The following is a 21,915-nucleotide window of genomic DNA, read 5'->3' as shown; positions in this document are numbered from 1 at the left end:
CTGCATACAAATCAATTGCTGTATATTTAATAAACAAATAAGACTGCTATCTGGTGAATTCAGAGCGTGATACCATGGTCTGAAGGATGCCAATGGAAAAGATCGCTATACAATCAGGCCAGAATTGTATTAATGAGAAAGATCAAGACAACAAAGAAAAGCTCTAAAAAGTTGAGGAATCAACAAATGAACCAGCAAATGTGTGGAACAGTCTTAAAAATATTACTGATGACTGAATATGTTTTACTGTATGTTTGAAAGGAATTATCTGTCAGGTACACCAACAACAGCCAAGTCTTTTACAAATGACTCAGCATTCAACACCATCATTCCAGAAATCCTCTCTAAACTGACTCAGCAAGATATGCCCGAGCACACTTGCAGATGGTTTATAAGCTTTCTAACAGATAGGAGGCAGCAGATACAACTAAGTAAAATCATATTGAATGTTTAATTATTACAAGAACTCACCAGGGCTGCTCTCTTCATTACCTTTTTCTCTCTATACCAGTGATGGCGAACCTATTCCTCATGTGCCCCAGGTGGCATGCGGAGTCATATCTGAGGGCACGCAATATCTTACCATGTCAGCTCCAGCATATGTGTGCGCTGGCCAGCTGATTTTCAGTCTTGGGCCATTTTCATTCCCCAGGGCACAGGAAAAATGGCCCATTGGCAGTTCACGTGTGTGCTCACCTTCAGCCTCCTTTTCGCTGTCAGAGGTCACCTTCAGCCTCCTTTTCGCTGTCAGAACTTCTTCAGTTTTGGAGAGTTGCAGCTAGGCTTCTCACATCTCGGCCCGTTTCTTCTGGAGCTGGGAAGGCTTTCCTGAAGATTTGTGAAGCCGGTAACAGAGCTCCGAATTGATCTGGAGCTCTGTTATTGGCTACACAGGCCTTCAGGAAAGCCTTCCCAGCTGTTGCAGAAATGGGCTGAGATGTGCAAGCCCTGGTTGTGACTATCTGAAGGGAAGTAGTAGAGCACCTCCACTTTCTTTCGTTTCTGAACTTCCAATTGCCATCTCCAGGAGGCATTCCTGAACCATGGGAAGAGAGAAAAACAGCGCAACGAGGCTTCAGTGAGGCCTGTGCATGTGGGGGGGGGGGGTGAGGGGAAGCAGGGGGGTTGTGTGCATGCCCAGGGCATTGCATTATGGGTGTGGACACACACACGCACACTGTTGCGCTGCACACCTTTTTGACACTCAAGCCAAAAAAGGTTTGCCATCACTGCTCTATACCAATGATAGTATTTCAAAGGATCCCTTTGTTAAAGAACTGAGTTTGCAAATGATACATTAGTCATTCATCTCCTTTGCAACAATAATTCTGCATCAGTGGTGGGGTTCGAAATTTTTTACAACCGGTTCTGTGGGTGTGGCTTGGTGGGCCCATTCCAGGGGAAGGATACTGTAAAATCTCCATTCCCTCTCCACTTTTGGGGAAGGATACTGTAAAACCTCCATTTCCACCCCACACCAGGGGGAAGGATATTGCAAAATACCCATTCCCTTCCCACCCATCTGCTTTCCCAGCTTCTTTCTCCTGTATGCAACAACAAAAGGAGACATAGCTGATCAGCTGGGACTCAGGAGGCAGAAAATAGATTGGGGCAGGGCTAGCCAGAGGTGGTATTTGCTGGTTCTCCAAACTACTCAAAAGTTCTGCTACCGGTTCTAGAGAATGAGTCAGAACTGGCTGAATATCACCTCTGGTCTGCCTATACAGGGAGGTACATAAATTGGCTCTGTGGTGCAGATGGAACAATCTGGAGCTGAACACTCTTAAAACTAAAAATGAAAGTAGATTTTAGAAGAAGCGTTCATATTCTACAACCTTTTATAATATTAGGCAACACAGTAATAGCAGCAAAGACCTTCAAGTTTTTAGGTTCTATTATCTCCAAGTACTTGAAATGGATACCTAACATTAGAACCATCATTTTAAAAACCCACTAGAGAATGTTCTTCCTGAATCAATTTGGAAAGCTCAGATTGCCCAAGGATCTGCTGAAATAGAAGAAGAAATGAGTTTGTGACATGTATCTGAATAATTGTCTAGTTTGGCACAGCACCAAACAGGACGTGTTACAGACTTCAACAGATAGTTAGAACTGAGGATCTGTACACTGCACAACCAGAAAGGGCTGAGAAAAAATTGCAGACCCCCCTAGAATCTATATGGGTCAATATAAAAGGGGAAAAGAATTACATTCCTCTAGTACTACACACTAATCAACCAAGCAGAAGAAATAGATGAATTTTTAACCGAACAACTAACAAATATATGTAGGAAACAAACTATCGTAGTAATGGGAGATTTAGCTACCATGTCAGCTGGGAGACAAACTGCAGCGAGTGGCAGATTGAACCTAACCAACTTAGCTGACAACTTTATCATTCAAAGCAATGTTTCCCAACCTTGGCAACTTGAAGAGATCTGGACTTCAACTCCCAGAATTCCCCAGTCAGTATGTGAATTATAACTGCTTTTGTGTGAAGGAATACTGTACTCCATTTATAATGGCAGAATGAATAACACTATGCATGTTGTAAGTTGAAATTGCAAACATTACATCCACAACACGCAAACTAGACTTAATTTGCCGCCTTTGATTTTTTCTTAAAACAAGAAAGAATTCTGGTCATATTGTACCTTTTGTGACATTTGGATTAATAAAACGATTGTCCACCTCTGCAACTGTCATTCGTTTTCTCTGCAGGACTAAACTGCTTTCCTACTTCAAGCCACATGCTGTTTTAATTTGTGCTTTGCTAGGATTTGCAAATCAGGTTTAGCGTCTTGTATCAAAGTCATGGAATTCCGCTTTATTTTATTATTTTTAAAATGGGTGCACACGCAAACTCTTTCCACTCTTTTTTTTAATCCCCGTCCTCTGCCCGTCGCTGTTCCTTTCAAAGGACAAGGAACGATGACAACCAAGCACACGAGCGCTACCTAGGGGCGCTACAGACCAACGCAACCTGGAAACACGTGACGTCACTTCCTCTGGCGCAAGCGCGTTGGGTTTACCGGGGAAGGTCGTTCTTGGGGTGGGGGGAAGTGGGAGGTTGCTGCTGCTGCTGGTCGATCAGCTGCTGCCGGTGCTGCGAAACGGGCGGGTGACTTGGCGGCCCTTGCGCTTTCTGTCCCGGGGGGCAATTCGGTCGAGGGAAGGGAGCTTTCAGGAGCAGGAGGTTCCTCTTCTCTCCATTCCCTCTCTGTGCGGAGCTGACATCTGCGCTTGACCAGCAAATTACTGTTACGGTGAGCCTCGTGATGACAAATGGGTTCTGATTCATTCAGCCTTTCAGCTCGGTTCATCCGCAGTGTGGCGGTTTGCCTTTTGCAGCCAAAGATGGGAAACAGTATTTCATATTGATTCCGTTGGTTTCTATATTGTTTTATTTGTATTTCAGCTTTAATTCACATAGTCGACGTCCAGCTGATTCTATTAAGTTTTAGCTTTCTGTGCGTTTTGCTAAGGTCACAGTTTAAAAAAATAGGTCGATAGTTAATAGTCTTGAGATGTACTCATTGGCTGTTCTTGTCTTTAATTTAGAAAAAAAAGCTGCATCTGGCTATTTATATTCTGCCCAGGAATTTTTTCTTTGATAATTCTTTTAAATTGCTGAGATTTATCTGTCATTCTAATAAGAGAGAGGGGAAAAAAGGAGATTAAATGGTCAAATGAGTGTACCAGATAGGCTATTTTGTGCTTGTCCTCTTTAAGTTTCCTTTGTGTCAAGTTCTGTTTTACCTTTTTTTGGTTTTAATATGGATAATCTTAACATGCATATTTTCTACCATTTAGTTCAGATTCTAATTAAAAGTTTTCCACAATGGTTTTATTTTATTATTTTATTATTTATTTATTTATTTATTTGACTTCTATGCCGCCCGATCCCAATGGGACTCAGTTTGTTGAAAACATTTGAGTGTGTTATATTTATTACATAAGTAATAAATATAAAATTCCTCAGTGTGAGCCTCAGATTGGGAAATGATTGGGCAAATCAGAGCACGTGTTGAGTGGGATACCATATGAGGACATTTATTTATTTATTTATTTATTTATTTATCAGATTTGTTTGCCGCCCCTCTCCGTAGACTCGGGGCGGCTAACAACAATAAGACAATATAAACAAATCTAATATTTAAGTTAATTTAAAAATCCCAATTTAAGAAACCAATCATACATACAGACATACCATGCATAAATTTTATAAGCCTAGGGGGAAGGGAAAGTCTCAATTCCCCCATGCCTGACGACAGAGGTGGGTTTTAAGGAGCTTACGAAAGGCAAGGAGGGTGGGGGCAACTCTGATATCTGGGGGGAGTTGATTCCAAAGGGTCGGGGCCGCCACAGAGAAGGCTCTTCCCCTGGGTCCCGCCAAATGACATTGTTTAGTTGACGGGACCCGGAGAAGGCCAACTCTGTGAGACCTAACTGGTCGCTGGGATTCGTGCGGCAGAAGGCGGTCCTGGAGATATTCTGGTCCGATGCCATGAAGGGCTTTATAGGTCAAAACCAACACTTTGAATTGTGATTGGAAACTGATCGGCAACCAATGCAGACTGCAGAGTGTTGGTGTAACATGGGCATATTTAGGAAATCCCATGATAGCTCTCGCAGCTGCATTCTGCACGATCTGAAGGTTCCGAATACTTGTTTCTAGCTCTCTGCCTCCGTAAGGGCAAGGTCTCTGCAAATAGAGTCCCATGAAATCTGGCCGCCAGTTGATTTGCCAGATTACTAAGTGTGATATAATCAAAGGAACAGAATGTGAGACAGGAGATGGCTATGTCAAATAGGATCCAAGTCACTTTTGAATAATTGAGAAGGTTTGAAATGATAGTTTTATTAAAATGCTTATCTTTGTATTAGATAACCCATTTTTACACTTTTACTAGTTTTCCAAACAGTATTCCTTCTTCCCAAACCCCATGTGTTTTCTTTGTCATGCTCTTAGTGCAGGGGTGGATTCCTCCCGGTTTGGACCAGATCGCCCAAACCAGTCGCTGGTGACATCATGATGGCATCGTGGATCTGATTCAGTCAGTTCCAGTCCTTGGGCACTGCCATCTTTTGGGGGGAATTTTTTTTCTGAATTGAAGTTTTTTTCTTTGCTGCTGCTTGATAAAGGGCCCTCCCTGTATTTACACTCATCATTATTCCTTTGCGCGAAGCACAGCTGATCAGCTCCTCAATTGTGTTTTGGTGTGATTCTAGCTATTGAGCATGCACAAAGGGACGCGTCTGTGCACGCAAGCAGAGCAATATGAACCAGTGGGAGTCCTACTGTAGTTGCTGTCAATACAGGAACAGAAAGTGGGAACTAAAACTAACCAAGCCACATCATGACAAAGCACACTGTATGAGCAAGACCAATCATTCTTTTTCTCTATCTTAGAAGTCTAACTTCTCTGACTGGAGAACATTTTTAATCATACATTTTTAACAGGACAAATACCAAGCTCCAAGCATAGAATACTTTTTATTTTTTTCCTTAACTTAATTATGCATTAATATTTTATTTATGTTTATTCGTTTTCAATAATAGAAAAATTAATTCTCTGCCAAAAATAAAACCTAACTCAACCTCTTTGATTTTTCCTTCATAATTATGATACAGTGAGATTTTTCCCCCAGCATTTTATTCATTTAATAGCCACTTGAAATTACAACAGTATTGAAAAAAGGGACTTATAACCATTTTCAACTTATGACTATTGTAGCATTCCCATGGTTACATATTCAAAATTTGGACAACTGGCATAGATTTATGACAATTGTAGTCTCCTGGGGTCATGTGATCATCTTTTACAACCTCTTTTCCTTCCTGCTTAACTTGAAAGTCTAGAGCAGTGTTTGCATAATTTTAAACTAACCCAAGATTTATTATAGCACAGTGTTATTGAACAAGTCTGTAAGATTTAGATTTGCTGTTATCAACCAACTGGAGTTGATTTACTCAATCATTTAATAAACCATGAGTCCAGAGGCTCACTTCACAGAACAGTCTTAAGCTAAAATATGGTTTATTAATATGTATAAATCTAGATAATTAATTTATATCCCATATTCTATGTAAGGCAGTAAACAATGGCTCTATTAACCATTGGTTAGTCACTAATGTTATAATGTGTTGCATAATCCTTGCAATCATCTTACAAATTAGTAAAATCAATTCTAGGTTTATCTTATTTTAGTTTCTTTTATTAATATCAAGCAGATATCCCCTCAAATCCAACATTGTCAAAATAGGGGTTTTTTTGTATTTGTGAGTATGTTTTTGGTTAATTGAGGGATTTGTTTAAATTTGAAGAATTACCATTCTACTTAGTTTTTTTGTATGTGTGAATCTAGCCATTGAACTTTGTAAACAATACTGTATAGCTTAGTATGCTGTATGAATCCAGCCATTTATATTCTTTCAGTAAACCATGACTTAGCATGGTATGTCAACATAGTTTAGAATGTCTGAGTTTCTTTAATGGGCCGGAGGTTTGTTCAGGTTTATCATTTTTGTTTATGTGCAATATTGTGTTCATGTGATTGTCTTTTTGGTGGAACTGTACTTACTGTATATAAATGTCCTTATGTAGAGTCATGTTATCCATATATTTTAATAAGTTGTATATTCTTGATTCTTCAAGATGCCGACATATAACCTGGCTTTTTATGCAAGTTTATTGTGCATGGAGATGGTTATATGTTTAAACAGTATTTATAGTTTTTGTATTGTACTTTCATAGTGTCTGTGGGTTAATAAAGATCCATGTTTTCTCAATGTTGAATATTTTTGAACATCCGTGGTTTCTCTTCTGTGACTTGAGTATTTTGTTACCTTTTGGAGAATATTTGGAAATTCAAATGCCATTGAACTCTAAGGAGCAGCATTTTTCAACCTTGCTAGTTGTTTTTAAGGGAAATCTGGAAGTTGGTCCACATATCTTACACTTGCTGAAGTTGAAACTATGGAGTAATAGCTTTGCTGAATATCAGTCTGTTGCTGAGTTTAAAAATGGCAACTTCACTTCCATGTTTCTCTTATTTTATTTAATTCCAAAGATACCAGTATATATTAGATTATGGAAAATTTTGTTATAAAATCCATAAATTCTTCTCTTAATTTGACTTTGAAAATTTGACTTTGATGGTAGTTTATCATTTAGTAGAATGGAACAACTCAGTCAGAGCATCAGACTGATAGAAATCATGCATGGCTGTTTCACCATTAATCATTTTTTCTTTCTTAATAATTTCTGTGTCAGACGTGGGAAGAATGAATAAATCAGCATGATTATTTCTGTTCTCTTGAGAGACAGCTAGTATCTAATACTATATTGTAAATGGTTTTTTTAATGTGAACATGTTAGCATTTCAGCAATACACATACTGTACTATGAAATTTTTAAAAAATCCATTTTACTAGAAGAAAATAATTCTGAAGAAATTCTAGAATAGTAAAACATCTTTAACCCATAGCTTTACTAAACTCAGTGCACATCAAAACTATGTCATCCAAAATGCCCAAAAACACGGCAGTAGCAATTCTATTTTTTTATTTTTCCAGAGGAGCACAGTATATTCCAGGAGCCTGAAGCTTTATGTACAATTGTTTCTAACATCAGACTACTATTGTGCACTGCTTTATTGTTGCTGTTAGCCGCCCCGAGTCTCCGGAGAGGGGCGGCATACAAATCCAATAAATAAATAAATTACTCTTTGTAATTCAAAGTAATTCAGGAGTGTTCAGCTGGCACTCCTCTGGAAAGGATGCAATCTATATAAGAGCCATATTTCAGGTAGCGCACTACCAGCTTAATACCGTATGAGCTGCGACTGTGCCTCTGTGGGCAAAGACTCATTGAAACTACAGCTCACATCCTGCTAGACTGCATTTTCTGTAAGGGCTAAGGGACTCAATTTATAACATCTTACTTAATAAAATATCTGGGAAATACTGGTCTTTTTTACAGGACAACTACTGTTATTAGATCAGTAGTTTCTCAGAATTCTGTTATGCTGTATGTAAAATTAGGCAGACTTTAACTGCCCACTGTTAAAGCACCACCAAGTACATTATTCTGCCTATCTTTTATTGTTATTTTTACTATTAGTATTGTTTTAATGCTTTTATTTGTAATGCTAGTCTGTGACTGTGACTGCAACAAAAATTGATCAGTCTCCTTTAAACATGAGAGGTAATCTGCTTTTTAATCTTCTTAATGGATGGTTAAGAGCTGGGGTGGCACAGCAGGTAGAGTGCTGTACTGCAGGCCACTTAAGCTGACTATAGATCTGAAGGTCAGCTGTTCAAATCTCATCCCCGGCTCAAGGTTGACTCAGCCTTCCATCCTTCCGAGGTGGGTAAAATGAGGACCCGGATTGTGGGGGCAATATGCTGGCTCTGTTAAAAAGTGCTGTTGCTAACATGTTGTAAGCCGCCCTGAGTCTAAAGAGAAGGGCGGCATAAAAATTCAATAAATAAATAAATAAATAAATAAATAATGATTTGAAATAATGGTATCTCAAACTATTTCTCATTTCCATTTGATATAAGATGATTTTTGGAAGATATTTCCAAATTTGAATTGTGCTGCAATTATTTTAAATAGTAACAATCCACGGTTACCTACTAATAACTTTAAAAAGTTCATATCACATGACTGTCAGAAAACTGGAATTTTTTCACAATTATAACTTAATAAAGAAATAGTATAAAATATAATGTGTCAATATATTCTAAACACATAAAATTACCAATAAGTAAAATTCTAAGAGAATGAAGCCAAGACCCAAGAAGTTGAAATGGAGAAAAATGCTTATAAATTATGATGTTGCAACTCTAAAACGTAATTTTTTGTTTCAGTTTTAATAATACATTATACAGATTTCCTATATTCAAGCAATTAATTAATTACACATTTTTAATTTATAAATACAGTGGTACCTTTACTTAAGAACTTAATTCGTTCTGTGACCAGGTTCTTAAGTAGAAAAGTTCTTAAGTAGAAGTGTTCTTAAGTAGAGGTACCACTGTATAGGTATTTAAATCAAAAGCTTACCAAATGTCATCTATAGCATTTAATAATCTCTGATAGGAATTCTGGTCCATTGAACACAAGCATTATGTAAGCATATAGCATCTGTTGCAAATTTCAATTGTACGTCTCTTCTGAAAAACTGAGCAGCACATAGTACATAGTTGTTTTCCAAAAATAACAACCATTGAACAGAATTTCATAGTTTTAGCTCTGTCATATTGAAAACCAGAATGGCAACATCTGCGAGAGTAAGCTGAACTAGTTTATAACAATTTACATTGAATTTTCAAAATCCATGCAAAAACACACTTGATTCCAGGCATGTCCAAAAGCATGGAATATTGCTACCCATTTGGTCTGACTTGTATATTGTCATTTGCTACAATGTTCATATCTGTTGTCAGCTGAAATATTTTATATATATTTCTGTGGGTCTAATTTTATCATAGCTAGATTACCATTTTATAGTGATGTCATTGAACCATCCCAATATAGCTAGAATAAACACTGCTAAGAAGTAGATGGATGCCTTCTCAAAGTGAAAAAAATATATTCAAATACAGTACTGTACTAGCTGTTATCTGGGAAGAAGAAAGATACAGTAAATAACTTTGTTACAATCTGAAAACCTCAAGGTAGCAAAAGCTGGGCCTGTATAGTAAAACAGTTATTAAATTCTTATTGAGCTTATAACAGATTTATCTTGCTTTTGAGAGGTAGATCTTATAATATACAGATAGTCCTAGGCTTACAACTGGCTGCTTAATGGCCATTGAGAGATATAACAGATTTCCCAAAAGGCATTTACAACTCTGTTTCAAAGTTATGGCTGCTGCCATGCCCCAATGGCAACCAATTTCAGGGATGTAACAGTGACCTGCCACCTATTTTATTCTACCATCCCGCTCTGCTGGGTCCCGACAAGCATTGCCCTTGCTTTTCCCTCCCTCAGGGTTCCCATCCGCTTGCACTCCATTGTGTACTCATCTTCTGAAAATCTCCAGAGCTCCCAATCTCATATAGAGGAAGGAAGGAAGGCCATTCCATCTCTTAGTGTCCCTTAACCATACAGCTCAGGAATGGAATGATCTACTCTACTTCCCTAAGACTGTGTTATTGCAATGGGTATCAGGATGGGCAGGGTAAGGGGCCCAGGCCTTGTGAGGACCGGGTGCAGGGGAAGGCCTTCCATTGAGAGAGAAACAAGCCCAAGAGCTGTGGGAAGGAAGCGGAATACATGGTGCGAGAGTCGCCCAGAAAGTAATGCACCACATTTTTTTTCTTAAACAGTGATTTATTGAACACAGTGAAACTTACACACAAGAAAGAATGATGTTTCTTCTACACTCCCTATTTTTACACATAATCTCTGTCCCATTCTATGGCCTTCCTCCAGCGTGACACAAGGGTGTTTATGTACTGTCAGTACCACTCCTTGTTCTGGTCATGAAGCCATTTCTGCACTGTGCAAATCACCTTTTTGTCATCCTCAAAATGTCTTCTGTGACTAACCATACTTCTGTCGACTGCAGATTCTCCATAAACTGTACACAAATGTTTGTGAATGTTCCCAACAGTTTCTTTCTGCGCAATGAGAAATTCAATGACGACACGCTGCTTGTAACGTACATCACTTACAGGCGCCATTTCGAAACACTGCTGCAGCTATGCTATCTGTCTGAAGAAATGGAAAATTTACACACACACTCCTGACAATTCCAATAATGTATATCTAAAGTTTTGCATTTGTACCATTACTGTAGGCTGAGAAAAAATGTGGTGAATTGCTTTCTGGGAGACCCTCGTATTTCAGGGGTTGGGAGAGGCCTTGAGAAGATCAAGGAAGATGAATATGTGCCTGTGGTAGGCCTCCTGGGACTTCCTCCACCCCAAAGCACAAGCTTAACAACTCACACTGTGTTTAACAGTGATCTGGTTTATAACAACTAGATCAGAGAAAATTCAAGCTCCATTAAGATTTTATGTTGAGTACTACTTGTACTCTTGAAAACCTTGAAGCTAGTTGGTCGTCAAACAATGTATTTGCAACTGCAACAGTCTAGTGGAATAACTGATGAGTCATCAAGTCAAGTGATTATTTCTCAGCTGCATGTGTATAAACTCTTTTTTGACATATTGGTGAGAGTTTCAGGCAAAGCAAATTATTTTCAGTTTCTAATTACTTAAGAGGCTCCTTTTATAACTATATAATCTTGGTGGATATTTTTTCATTATTTAAGGTAAGATCTAGCTTGTATTTTTACTATAAAATTATTTGGAAGAGTTTGATTTTGAAGTGAATTATAATTAGAAACATAATTTCAGTACAATAAAAGATTCGGTCTCTTAAAGTAGCAGATCAAATGATGTTACACATCAAAATATTATTCCACAATAATATCTAAATGAAGTGGTACTTTCAGCCTTGAGATAGGAAAATTCTAAATGGAGAAAAGTTTATATTTTTATGCTTTTGGGAGTACTACATTATAAATTGGTTATTTAATATACTTAAAATAGACCTGGAGCAATCAACATGTCATGTTATACATAAATGAATTTTAAATGTGGGGTAGCTTTTTTTAAAGAAAGGCAAAGTTCATTCTACAACTCCTATGAATGTATTGCAGATGTAGAACTTACAGCTAGAGAATTAATTGTATTTATTTATTTTATTAGATTTATAGCCCCCCCCCTTCTCATCACGGACTCAGGGCGGCTTACAGAAATGACAAAAATCAGTATGACAAAATATTGAAAATGTCTAAATTTGTAGGAAAGATAACACAGACAAAAGCAGAATCAATTACTGTGTTTTATTTTCTTCTTAGAATTGAATCTTTCATTGTAATGCTTGCAGTTTCTCATTTCTGGAGTGTATTCTTAATCTGTGCTGTTCTGGAGGATTTACTTAGAGATGTTCATACGTTAAAAATGACTTGCATTCTCTTAATGTAAAATTTCTAATTTCTTTTCTCATGCTCCCTCACAAACACCTTTTAAAACTTATTTTTCATGGCTTGCATTGTTTTTCTCCATCATCCTTCTACCTTTTCCTTGCCTCTCAATTCTTTCTCCACCATTCAAAATCTCTGTAGAGATGTGATCTCTAAAACCAAATATGGTGACTATGGAAATACTGGCAGGTATCCATAGGAGATACCACAAGGAAGGTTTTGATGGTGGTACAATATTGTTCCTACATAGGCAAATATATAGAAGCACCCTCAAAGAGATCCACCAACCCATACCTTTTCAGATGAATTTTTCCAGCTGCCCAAGTTCAACTTTGAAACCAATGAGGCTTTACATGTAGTAGTAATAATTGACTGTTTTATTGAGTTACTGATTTTGTTCAATCTCCTTCAGGGAGAAAGGGAAATGAAAAGACAACTAAAAGATAGGTTCTGTCTTCTTTATGATTGATTTAATTCAGCTATTATCAAAAATATTTCTTGGCAGATTAAATAGATTAAAAATAAACCCTCAATAATAATAAAAAATCAGTGAAAGGATTTGGTCAATACATAAGGAAATGCTAAGCTGTTCAGGATATTAAAGTCAGTATTAACTCTTTGAAAATGAAGTAGGATCTAATGTCATTGGGAAGAAATTGTAGCATCACCTGATTGTTCATCACACTGTTATAAATTTATTTTTATTTTATTTTTGTTTTCAATGCACTGAAATTTTCAAGCATTTTTAAAAGTAGCCAGTCACGTACCACAGTGTAGCACACCAGACTAAATATAGTTAAGTGATACTTTTCACTACTGAAAAGGGTAATTGCTGTGGTTCAGAAAGAAATGCTAATAATTCTTTGAGAGCCTCAACAGATATGTCCATAGGCAATGCTATAACTGGTAATCGAGGCTTTCATCTATTTTGTTAGGATGCATTGCTTCACACTTCATACAGTTTAATACTCAAATGTGTAATTTGTAAGACTGCAGATCTGGGAGAATGCAGGTACAGATGTAAATATTTATGCATTGAAATAGTGATATTATATTCCATACATGTTAAAGAGAATATTAAGTCAACTTAGGAAGAGAATGCATATTCACTAATTTTCAGTATCACAAGTAAGGGAATGTTACAAGTAACTTTACTTGTTACAATACAGGTAAGTTATGATCCGAAACTTTAATAATGGTGGTAATGATTAATAGCATTCATTCTGCTTTGCTAGATACTGACCAAGATAATTTGATTTAATTTGAAGATTAAATCATTTCTCTCCCCCAATGCCCTATTATCTGCATTTATTTTCCAGATTATTGAACATCTAAGATGGATTTATCTAAGCTCCCCAAAATCCGTGATGAAGATATAGAAAATGTGTTTGGCTATGTCTATGGAGTCTCAGGGCCTGGTAAGTGGTGCTTTGTTCTCTTTGAGAAATCTCTGCCTTCCTCTTTTACATAGCAAACATTATGAGAATTTCTCACTATGATGGAGATATTTTTATACTTGGTACTATTATCTGTGTGGACATGAACAGAATAGAGCACGGTTCTGTCCTAAAGGTCTGCCTTTTGCTGTTCTGAGCCTTCTAAAATGATGGCATTCACTAGTGTTTTCATCAGATTTGAGGTCCACTCCTCCAGCACATGAGAAGACTTTCCTTCCCTGCATGGAGGGGAAGAGGAATTCCTCGGTGCACTTGGCCACAAATCCAACATTGCCTCTATTTGCAACCATCCCTGCCAACTTCCCCATTGACTTCCTGATGAAATTGGCAGAGAAGATTGCAAATGACAGGCAATACATGATTGGAATCAATTGGCAGTCGCATGATTACAAGGCACTGGGAAACCATTTTAAATGTGAACAGATTGTCAAGCACCCCAAATGGGATAATGTGATATGGGGTGATGGTGAATGGGGGAAGCAGGTGCAACATTTTATCATTACATTTACGTTAAATGACCAGTCATAAATTGAGGGCTACTTATATTTGTTTGTTTGTTTGTTTATTTATTTGATTTTTATGCTGCCCTTCTTATATGCTTCAGAGCATGTGTAAAATATTGATTCCTATTTTATGCATACATAAAATACACTTGCATAAAATTCTTTTTCAGATTAATAGATCTTTGCTTTAATGGGTACCTCCTAGTCTCAGTTCTGTTATTTTATTTAGAGTCCTTATCTTTCTCAGAAATCCTTCTTCCCTTCTTCCAATTAAAGACTCCTTTGCTGTTTGCGAGCTACAGTATCACACAACCTTTCTTCCAATCCTGTTATGATGGAATTGAGAACTTACGTTGTTCTATGTGAAAATATACACATTATAGGCAGTTCAGTTTTGAAACCTTCTGGCATCATGATCTGGTAATGCAGATTCACAGATTGCAAAAAAACAACATTACAGATAGAAACATAGAAACATAGAAGACTGACGGCAGAAAAAGACCTCTTGGTCCATCTAGTCTGCCCTTTTACTATTTCCTGTATTTTATCTTAGGATGGATATATGTTTATCCCAGGCATGTTTAAATTCAGTTACTGTGGATTTCCCAACCACGTCTGCTGGAAGTTTGTTCCAAGGATCTACTACTCTTTCAGTAAAATAATATTTTCTCATGTTGCCTTTGATCTTTCCCCCAACTAACTTCAGATTGTGTCCCCTTGTTCTTGTATTCACTTTCCTGTTAAAAACACTTCCCTCCTGAACCCTATTTAACCCTTTAACATATTTAAATGTTTCGATCATGTCCCCCCTTTTCCTTCTGTCTTCCAGACTATACAGATTGAGTTCATTCAGTCTTTCCTGATACGTTTTATACTTAAGACCTTCCACCATTCTTGTAGCCCGTCTTTGGACCCGTTCAATTTTGTCAATATCTTTTTGTAGGTGAGGTCTCCAGAACTGAACACAGTACTCCAAATGTGGTCTCACCAGCGCTCTATATAAGGGGATCACAATCTCCCTCTTCCTGCTTGTTATACCCCTAGCTATGCAGCCAAGCATCCTACTTGCCTTTCCTACCGCCCGACCACACTGTTCACCCATTTTGAGACTGTCAGAAATCACTACCCCTAAATCCTTCTCTTCTGAAGTTTTTGCTAACACAGAACTGCCAATGCAATACTCAGATTTAGGATTCCTTTTCCCCAAGTGCATTATTTTACATTTGGAAACATTAAACTGCAGTTTCCATTGCTTTGACCATTTATCTAGTAACGCTAAATCATTTACCATATTACAGACCCCTCCAGGAATATCAACCCTATTGCACACTTTAGAGTCATCGGCAAATAGGCAAACCTTCCCTACCAAACCTTCCCCTATGTCACTCACAAACATATTAAAAAGAATAGGACCCAGAACAGACCCTTGTGGCACACCGCTTGTAACCTGACTCTGCTCAGAATACTTGCCATTAACAATAACTCTCTGATGTCTATGCTTCAGCCAGCTTGAAATCCACTGAACTATCCAGGGATTAAGTCCAATCTTCACTAATTTATCTATCAGCTCTTTATGTGGAACCGTATCAAAGGCTTTGCTGAAGTCCAGATAGGCAATATCCACGGCACCACCTTGATCCAACACCTTTGTGACATAGTCAAAGAACTCAATGAGATTAGTCTGACACGATTTGCCTTCAGTAAAGCCATGCTGATTTGGGTCCAATAAGTTATTGTTTTTTAGATGCTGATTTATCCTCTTTTTGAGTAGAGTCTCCATCATTTTAACTACAACTGATGTCAAGCTAACTGGCCTGTAGTTACCAGCTTCTTCTCTACTGCCCTTCTTGTGGATAGGCACAACACTGGCCATTCTCCAATCCTCAGGAACATCTCCTGTTAACAGGGATTTGTTAAACAAATCAGTCAGGGGGGTAGCAATGATAGATCTGAGTTCTTTAAGAACTCTGGGGTGGATGCCATCTGGACCCATTGCCTTATTTATCTTTAATCTTTCAAGTTCTTCTAAGACATCGGCTTCTAAGATCACTGGAGCTGAATCCGTACAGCTGGAAGCAATGCTATATCCCTCTATAGTATTATTATTATTTTGTAAGGTGTCTTTTGAGAAAACTGAACAGAAGTAGCTATTGAAATGGTCAGCGATCTCCTTATTCCCATCAATGTATGTATTATTCCCGGTACTAAGCTTTGTGATGCTGCAGTTTTTCTTCTTCCTATCACTAATATATCTGAAGAAGGTTTTATCCCCCTTCTTTACAGATTTTGCTATTTCTTCCTCTTTTGAGGCTTTAGCAGCATATATTATCTGTTTCGCCTCCTTCTGTCTCATTTTATACACCTCTCTATCAGCTATACTTCCAGACTCTTTATACCTCCTATAGGCAGCCTTTTTTTCATTGACTATAGCCCTTACATCATTGCTAAACCATAGCGGTTTCTTCTTCCTTTTACCTTTAGTTACTTGCTTTACATAAATTCTTGTGGCTTTTAAGATGGCCTTTTTTAATACAGTCCACTGGGTGCTTGCTCCTGCCATTTTATCCCTCCCCTTTAATTCATTATTTAAATATTCCCCCATTGCATTAAAATTTGTTTTTCTGAAATCCAATACTTTGGTTGCAGTATAGGATTGCTCACCATCAGTTTTTACATCAAACCACAAACATAGATGGTCACTGCAACCTAAATTTTCTCCCACCTTGACCTCTGAAACCCGATTCCCATTGGTAAAAACTAAATCTAGAATATTCTCCCCTCTAGTTGGTGTCTTAACTAGCTGTGCCATAGCTGCTCCTGTAAAGGCCTCTACTATATTCTTACTTTTGCATGTACGGGCACTGGGGATATTCCAGTCAACATCAGGCATGTTGAAATCACCCATAACCACAATATCTCCCTTTACTGCCATTAGGGTAATCTCATCCACCATCTTGTTGTCATGTTCCTCAGATTGCCCTGGAGGCCTATAGATCACCCCAATTCTAATGACAGAACCGTCTTTATTTTGCATGCAAATCCAGAGGGTCTCCAGATCTTTACATGTATTTTGAATTAGTATTGTTTTTAGACTTTCTTTAACATAAATGGCTACTCCACCTCCCCTTCTCTCTATTCTATCCTTCCTATACAGTGTATATCCTGGTATGGATATTTCCCATTCATTAGAATCCCTAAACCATGTCTCAGTTATGGCAACCAGATCCAAATTATCTCTAGATATTATGGCCATTAACTCACAGAGCTTGTTGCTCAAGCTTCGAGCATTTGTGTACATTACCCGAAGAACATTATTTTCATTATTAGTTTGCCCCTTATCATCAGCAACTACATCTATTTTATTTATAGCTCCCTTTTCATAAGCTTCCAGAAACTGATTTATCCTCATTGGTCGGGGACAGAAATCCTCCACATCTGGTACATCTCTGTCCCCTTTACCTAGTTTAAATGCCTGTCCAAAAAAGTTCTGAATTCCTCACCGAGCACCTGGGCACCTCTGTATGATGGATGCAAACCATCCCTCTTAAACAACTCCCTATTAGACCACCTATTGACATCATGACTTACATAACCAAAACCTTCAGCTTTACACCACTGCCTTAACCACACATTAAACTCTCTGATACAACTTGTTTTACCCTCCTGGCCACAAACCGGTAACACCTCTGAGAAAGTCACTGAATCAGTTATTTTACCCAGCTCCACACTTAGACATTGAAAATCTCTTTTTACTACATTAACATTTCTCTGGGACAAATCGTTTGTGCCAAGATGCACCACCACATCAACGTTATTATCTTTACTCACAGCCTTGATAATGTTTGTAATCCGCCTCCTATCCCTGTGGGCAGTGGCTCCTGGGAGACACCTCAGCACCTTAACCACATCCTTGCTCTGTCCCAAATCAACACCTCTGACAATCGAGTCACCCACAAGAACATGTGTATCATTCTAAAGAAAAGAATATAATTCTATGCATGTTTACTCATGTTCATATTAATACGCATAGGATAGCAAATTATTTTTATCAATATTGTAATAATTAGAAGTGAGAAGATAGTAGTGATATACTAGCATATAAAATTTGACATAAAGGATGTTTCAGAGCAACATCAAAGAACTGTCAAGTAAACTAAGATGCATATTATACTGTTCAGTGTAATTTATTCTAGCCATACATTTCTCAGATTAAGAAGCCATTTTTTTCTTACGTTACTAGATTCTTTTCCTCCTTTTCTTTCACCTGCTTTTTAAAATTATCTCAGGTAGTTGTGTTTTTGTTGTATGGCTGATGTAGCTTATCTTTGTCAATCACTTGTTTATATTATACTATTGAAGAAAAAGTACATAGTTCTCTCCAGAAGTTTTGGGTACAATGATGCACTTTACTAAAGCTCATAAACTTTCATGAAAATGCTGCATTTTCATGAAAGTTTTTTAGTATATTCTCTCTCACACATGCATCATTCAAGTCCTTCACTATAGATTTGGCTACCACAGCAAGACAATCAAGATCCAGTTTGACCCAAGTTTCAGAAGTTCTTCTCTTCATTGAAGGATTCTATTCAATTTCTGTGATAAATGACAAAATAAATGACATAGCAGTTCAGAAGATTGATGCGGATCCCTTAGCAGCCCATTTACATCTACCTTGTGGAAAGTTGTATTACCTGCTTATTGGGCATTTTAACTGAGCACTGTAAAGAGTTCAACTTTAAATAATTGAGCTGGCAACTGAAAAGCTGAGCAGAGAGGTGAAATTTGTTGTCCATTCCTGGAAGGAAGAAGAACACTAGATGAAAGAGTTTCTGTAATTCAAACTGACTTCATCTATTTTCTGAAATTATTATTATTTTTTGCATATTAGTTGTAAGTTGAGCTCATGTTAAGAAAATACTAGATGTAAATCCTATCCTCACATTTATATATTAAAACAATGCTTAGTTCTTTCAGGCCAAATGACAAGAAAAATATAAACTTACTATTAACTAGAATCATACTTCAATCTATGTAATCATTTTCTTTGCTTTTCTTAGTGGTCACTGCTTGCAACATGGCAGGATCTGCTATGTATGAACTGGTACGAGTTGGCAATAGTGAGCTCGTAGGAGAGATTATCCGATTGGAGGGTGACATGGCTACTATCCAGGTGTATGAGGAAACATGTATCCTTTTATCTGATATGCAACTTAGATTTTTTAAAGCTTGAGATATGAGTTTAGAGGGTATAAAGTAGGGATGGGCTGCTGGGCATTCCCAGGGGTTTGGGAGAACCATTAGCTAAGATTCTATACAGTTTGAAGAACTCTCAAATCTCACTCCTGGTGGCCTACGCTACTCTGCTCCTCCCAGAAGTCCCCATACAGCCTGTTTTGGATGTATATAAGTGCAGGGCGCGCACAGAAACTCAGGGAGGGCGGAAAACAGGCCTAATGGAAGTTTGGAAAGGCTGGAAATGGGCCTGTTTCCAGCCTCCATAGACCTCCAGAGCTTGGAAAGGGCAAAACCACCACCCCGCAGTGGTGCAGAAGGCCGACTAGGCTACACCCACCATGGCTATGCCCACCCTGCAACCAGGCACAGAACCCCTTGCTAAAATTTTGAAGCCCATCTCTAGAAAGTAATGGAAAGACAAAATAAAGTAGAAGCATTTAATAATATTATTGTGCATAGTATCCATTAACAAAAATTAAATTCATTATCTGGAGAATTTAGAATATTATAAGTGCAAACATGAATTGATGATTATGATTATGATTTATTAGACTTGTATTAGAATTGTGTATGCAATGTTTGGTTTAGATGGTCAATAACGAATCTTTGGAATGTTAACAATATTTCTTTTGGCTCATCATCAGACAAATATTTATCCCTACACAGGTTGTATTTGACACTGTTTTCCAGAGTAATTTCCTCAACACATTTTTTAGCTGGTGTTTCAGTTGGAGATCCTGTGCTTCGCACTGGCAAACCTCTCTCTGTGGAACTTGGCCCAGGTATCATGGGATCCATTTTTGATGGTATCCAAAGACCTTTGACAGACATTAGTAACCGGACTCAAAGTATATACATTCCCAGAGGAGTAAATGTGACAGCTTTGAGTAGAGATCTCAAATGGGAGTTCACTCCTATGAAAAATCTACGGGTAAGTTATTATTTTAGGTTCTTTGAAATATTTCAGGAGACTTTGGCATGTATTTGAAAAAGGATTTTCTACACTAAGATGGAAATCATGGTATCCTTCTGCACCGGCTGGAGGGGTTGGGAGTGGGAGGCACTGTTCTTCAGTGGTTCTCCTCCTACCTCTCTGGTCGGTCGCAATCGGTGTTAGTGGGGGATCAGAGGTCGAGCCCTAGGTCTCTCCCTTGTGGGGTACCTCAGGGATCGGTCCTCTCCCCCCTGCTATTTAATATCTACATGAAACCGCTGGGTGAGATCATCCAAGGGCATGGGGTGAGGTATCATCAATACGCCGATGATACTCAGTTATACATCTCCACCCCATGTCCAGCCAACGAAGCAGTGGAAGTGATGTGCCGGTGCCTGGAGGATGTTGGGGTTTGGATGAGTGTCAACAAACTCAAACTCAACCCAGACACGACGGAGTGGCTGTGGGTCTTGCCTTCCAAGGACAATTCCATCTGCCTGTCCATTACCCTGGGGGGAGAATCACTACCCCCCTCAGAGAAGGTTCGCAACTTGGGCATCCTCCTCGATCCACAGCTCACATTAGAGAAACATCTTTCAACTGTGACGAGGGGGGCGTTCACCCAGGTTCGCCTTGTGCACCAGTTGCGACCCTATCATGGGCTTTCCCAAATATGGCCATGTTACACCAACACTCCGCAGTCTGCATTGGTTGCCGATCAGTTTCTGATCACAATTCAAAGTGTTGGTTATGACCTATAAAGCCCTTCATGGCACCGGGCCAGATTATCTCAGGGACCGCCTTCTGCCGCACGAATCCCAGCGACCAGTTAGGCCCCACAGAGTGGGCCTTCTCCAGGTCCCGTCAACTAAACAATGTCAGTTGGCGGGGCCCAGGGGAAGAGCCTTCTCTGTGGCGGCCCCGACCCTCTGGAACCAACTCCCCCCAGAGATTAGAATAGCCCCCACCCTCCTTGCCTTTCGTAAGCTCCTCAAAACCCACCTCTGCCGTTAGGCATGGGGGAATTAAGATAATCTTTCCCCCTAGGCTTCTACAATTTATGCATGGTATGTTTGTATGTATGATTGGTTTTATAACAAGGGTTTTTAGCTGTTGTAGCATTGGATTTTTACATTCTGTTTTTTGTCACTGTTGTTAGCCGCCCCGAGTCCACGGAGAGGGGCGGCATACAAATCAAATAAATAAATAAATACATACATACATACATACATACATACATACATACATACATACATTTGCTGATTCTGTCAGTACAGTGGTACCTCAAGATACGAACCCCTCGTCTTACGAACAACTTGTGATACGAACCCGGGGTTCAGAAATTTTTTGCCTCTTCTTACGAACTTTTTTCGAGTTACGAACCGGCGTTCGGAGACTGCTGGGAAGCCGCGCGGCTGTTTTAAAAGCGGCGGGGCTTCCCAGAAGCCTCCCAAACGCCGGTTCGTAACTCGAACAAAGTTCGTCAGAAGAGGCAAATTTTTTCTGAACCCCGGGTTCGGTTCGGGAGGTTGCTGGGAAGCCCCCCAGCCCGGCTGTCACCTTTTAAAACAGCCGCGCCGCTTCCCAGCTGTCTCCTGAAGCCGAACGCGGAAGTTCGGCTTTGGGGTTCGGCTTCAGGAGACAGCTGGGAAGCGGCGCGGCTGTTTTAAAAGGTCGCAGGCGGCCTGGGGGGCTTCCCAGCACCCCCCCGAACCCCGAACCCAGGTTTGGGGGGGTGCTGGAAAGCCCCCCAGGCCGGCTGCGACCTTTTAAAAC

The 21,915-nt window shown here is 39.0% G+C and overlaps 1 protein-coding gene across 1 annotated transcript in view; it reads left to right on the top strand.

The window, feature by feature from the left end:
- Positions 1 to 2,909: 2,909 nt before the first annotated feature.
- Positions 2,910 to 21,915, top strand: part of ATP6V1A (ATPase H+ transporting V1 subunit A) — a 44,681-nt gene continuing 25,675 nt past the window's right edge. Inside the window, exons 1-4 of the mRNA XM_070741921.1 lie at positions 2,910 to 3,266; positions 13,330 to 13,428; positions 19,028 to 19,156; positions 19,922 to 20,136. Coding sequence (XP_070598022.1) covers positions 13,347 to 13,428; positions 19,028 to 19,156; positions 19,922 to 20,136 — 426 coding nt within the window. The 5' untranslated portion in view covers positions 2,910 to 3,266; positions 13,330 to 13,346. The remainder of the gene's footprint in view (positions 3,267 to 13,329; positions 13,429 to 19,027; positions 19,157 to 19,921; positions 20,137 to 21,915) is intronic.

The sequence above is a fragment of the Erythrolamprus reginae genome, chromosome 2, assembly GCF_031021105.1.
Source record: "Erythrolamprus reginae isolate rEryReg1 chromosome 2, rEryReg1.hap1, whole genome shotgun sequence".
NCBI lineage: Eukaryota > Metazoa > Chordata > Lepidosauria > Squamata > Dipsadidae > Erythrolamprus > Erythrolamprus reginae.
Note: the sequence above shows the minus strand (reverse complement) of the source record. Positions and strands in the feature narration are given on the sequence as shown.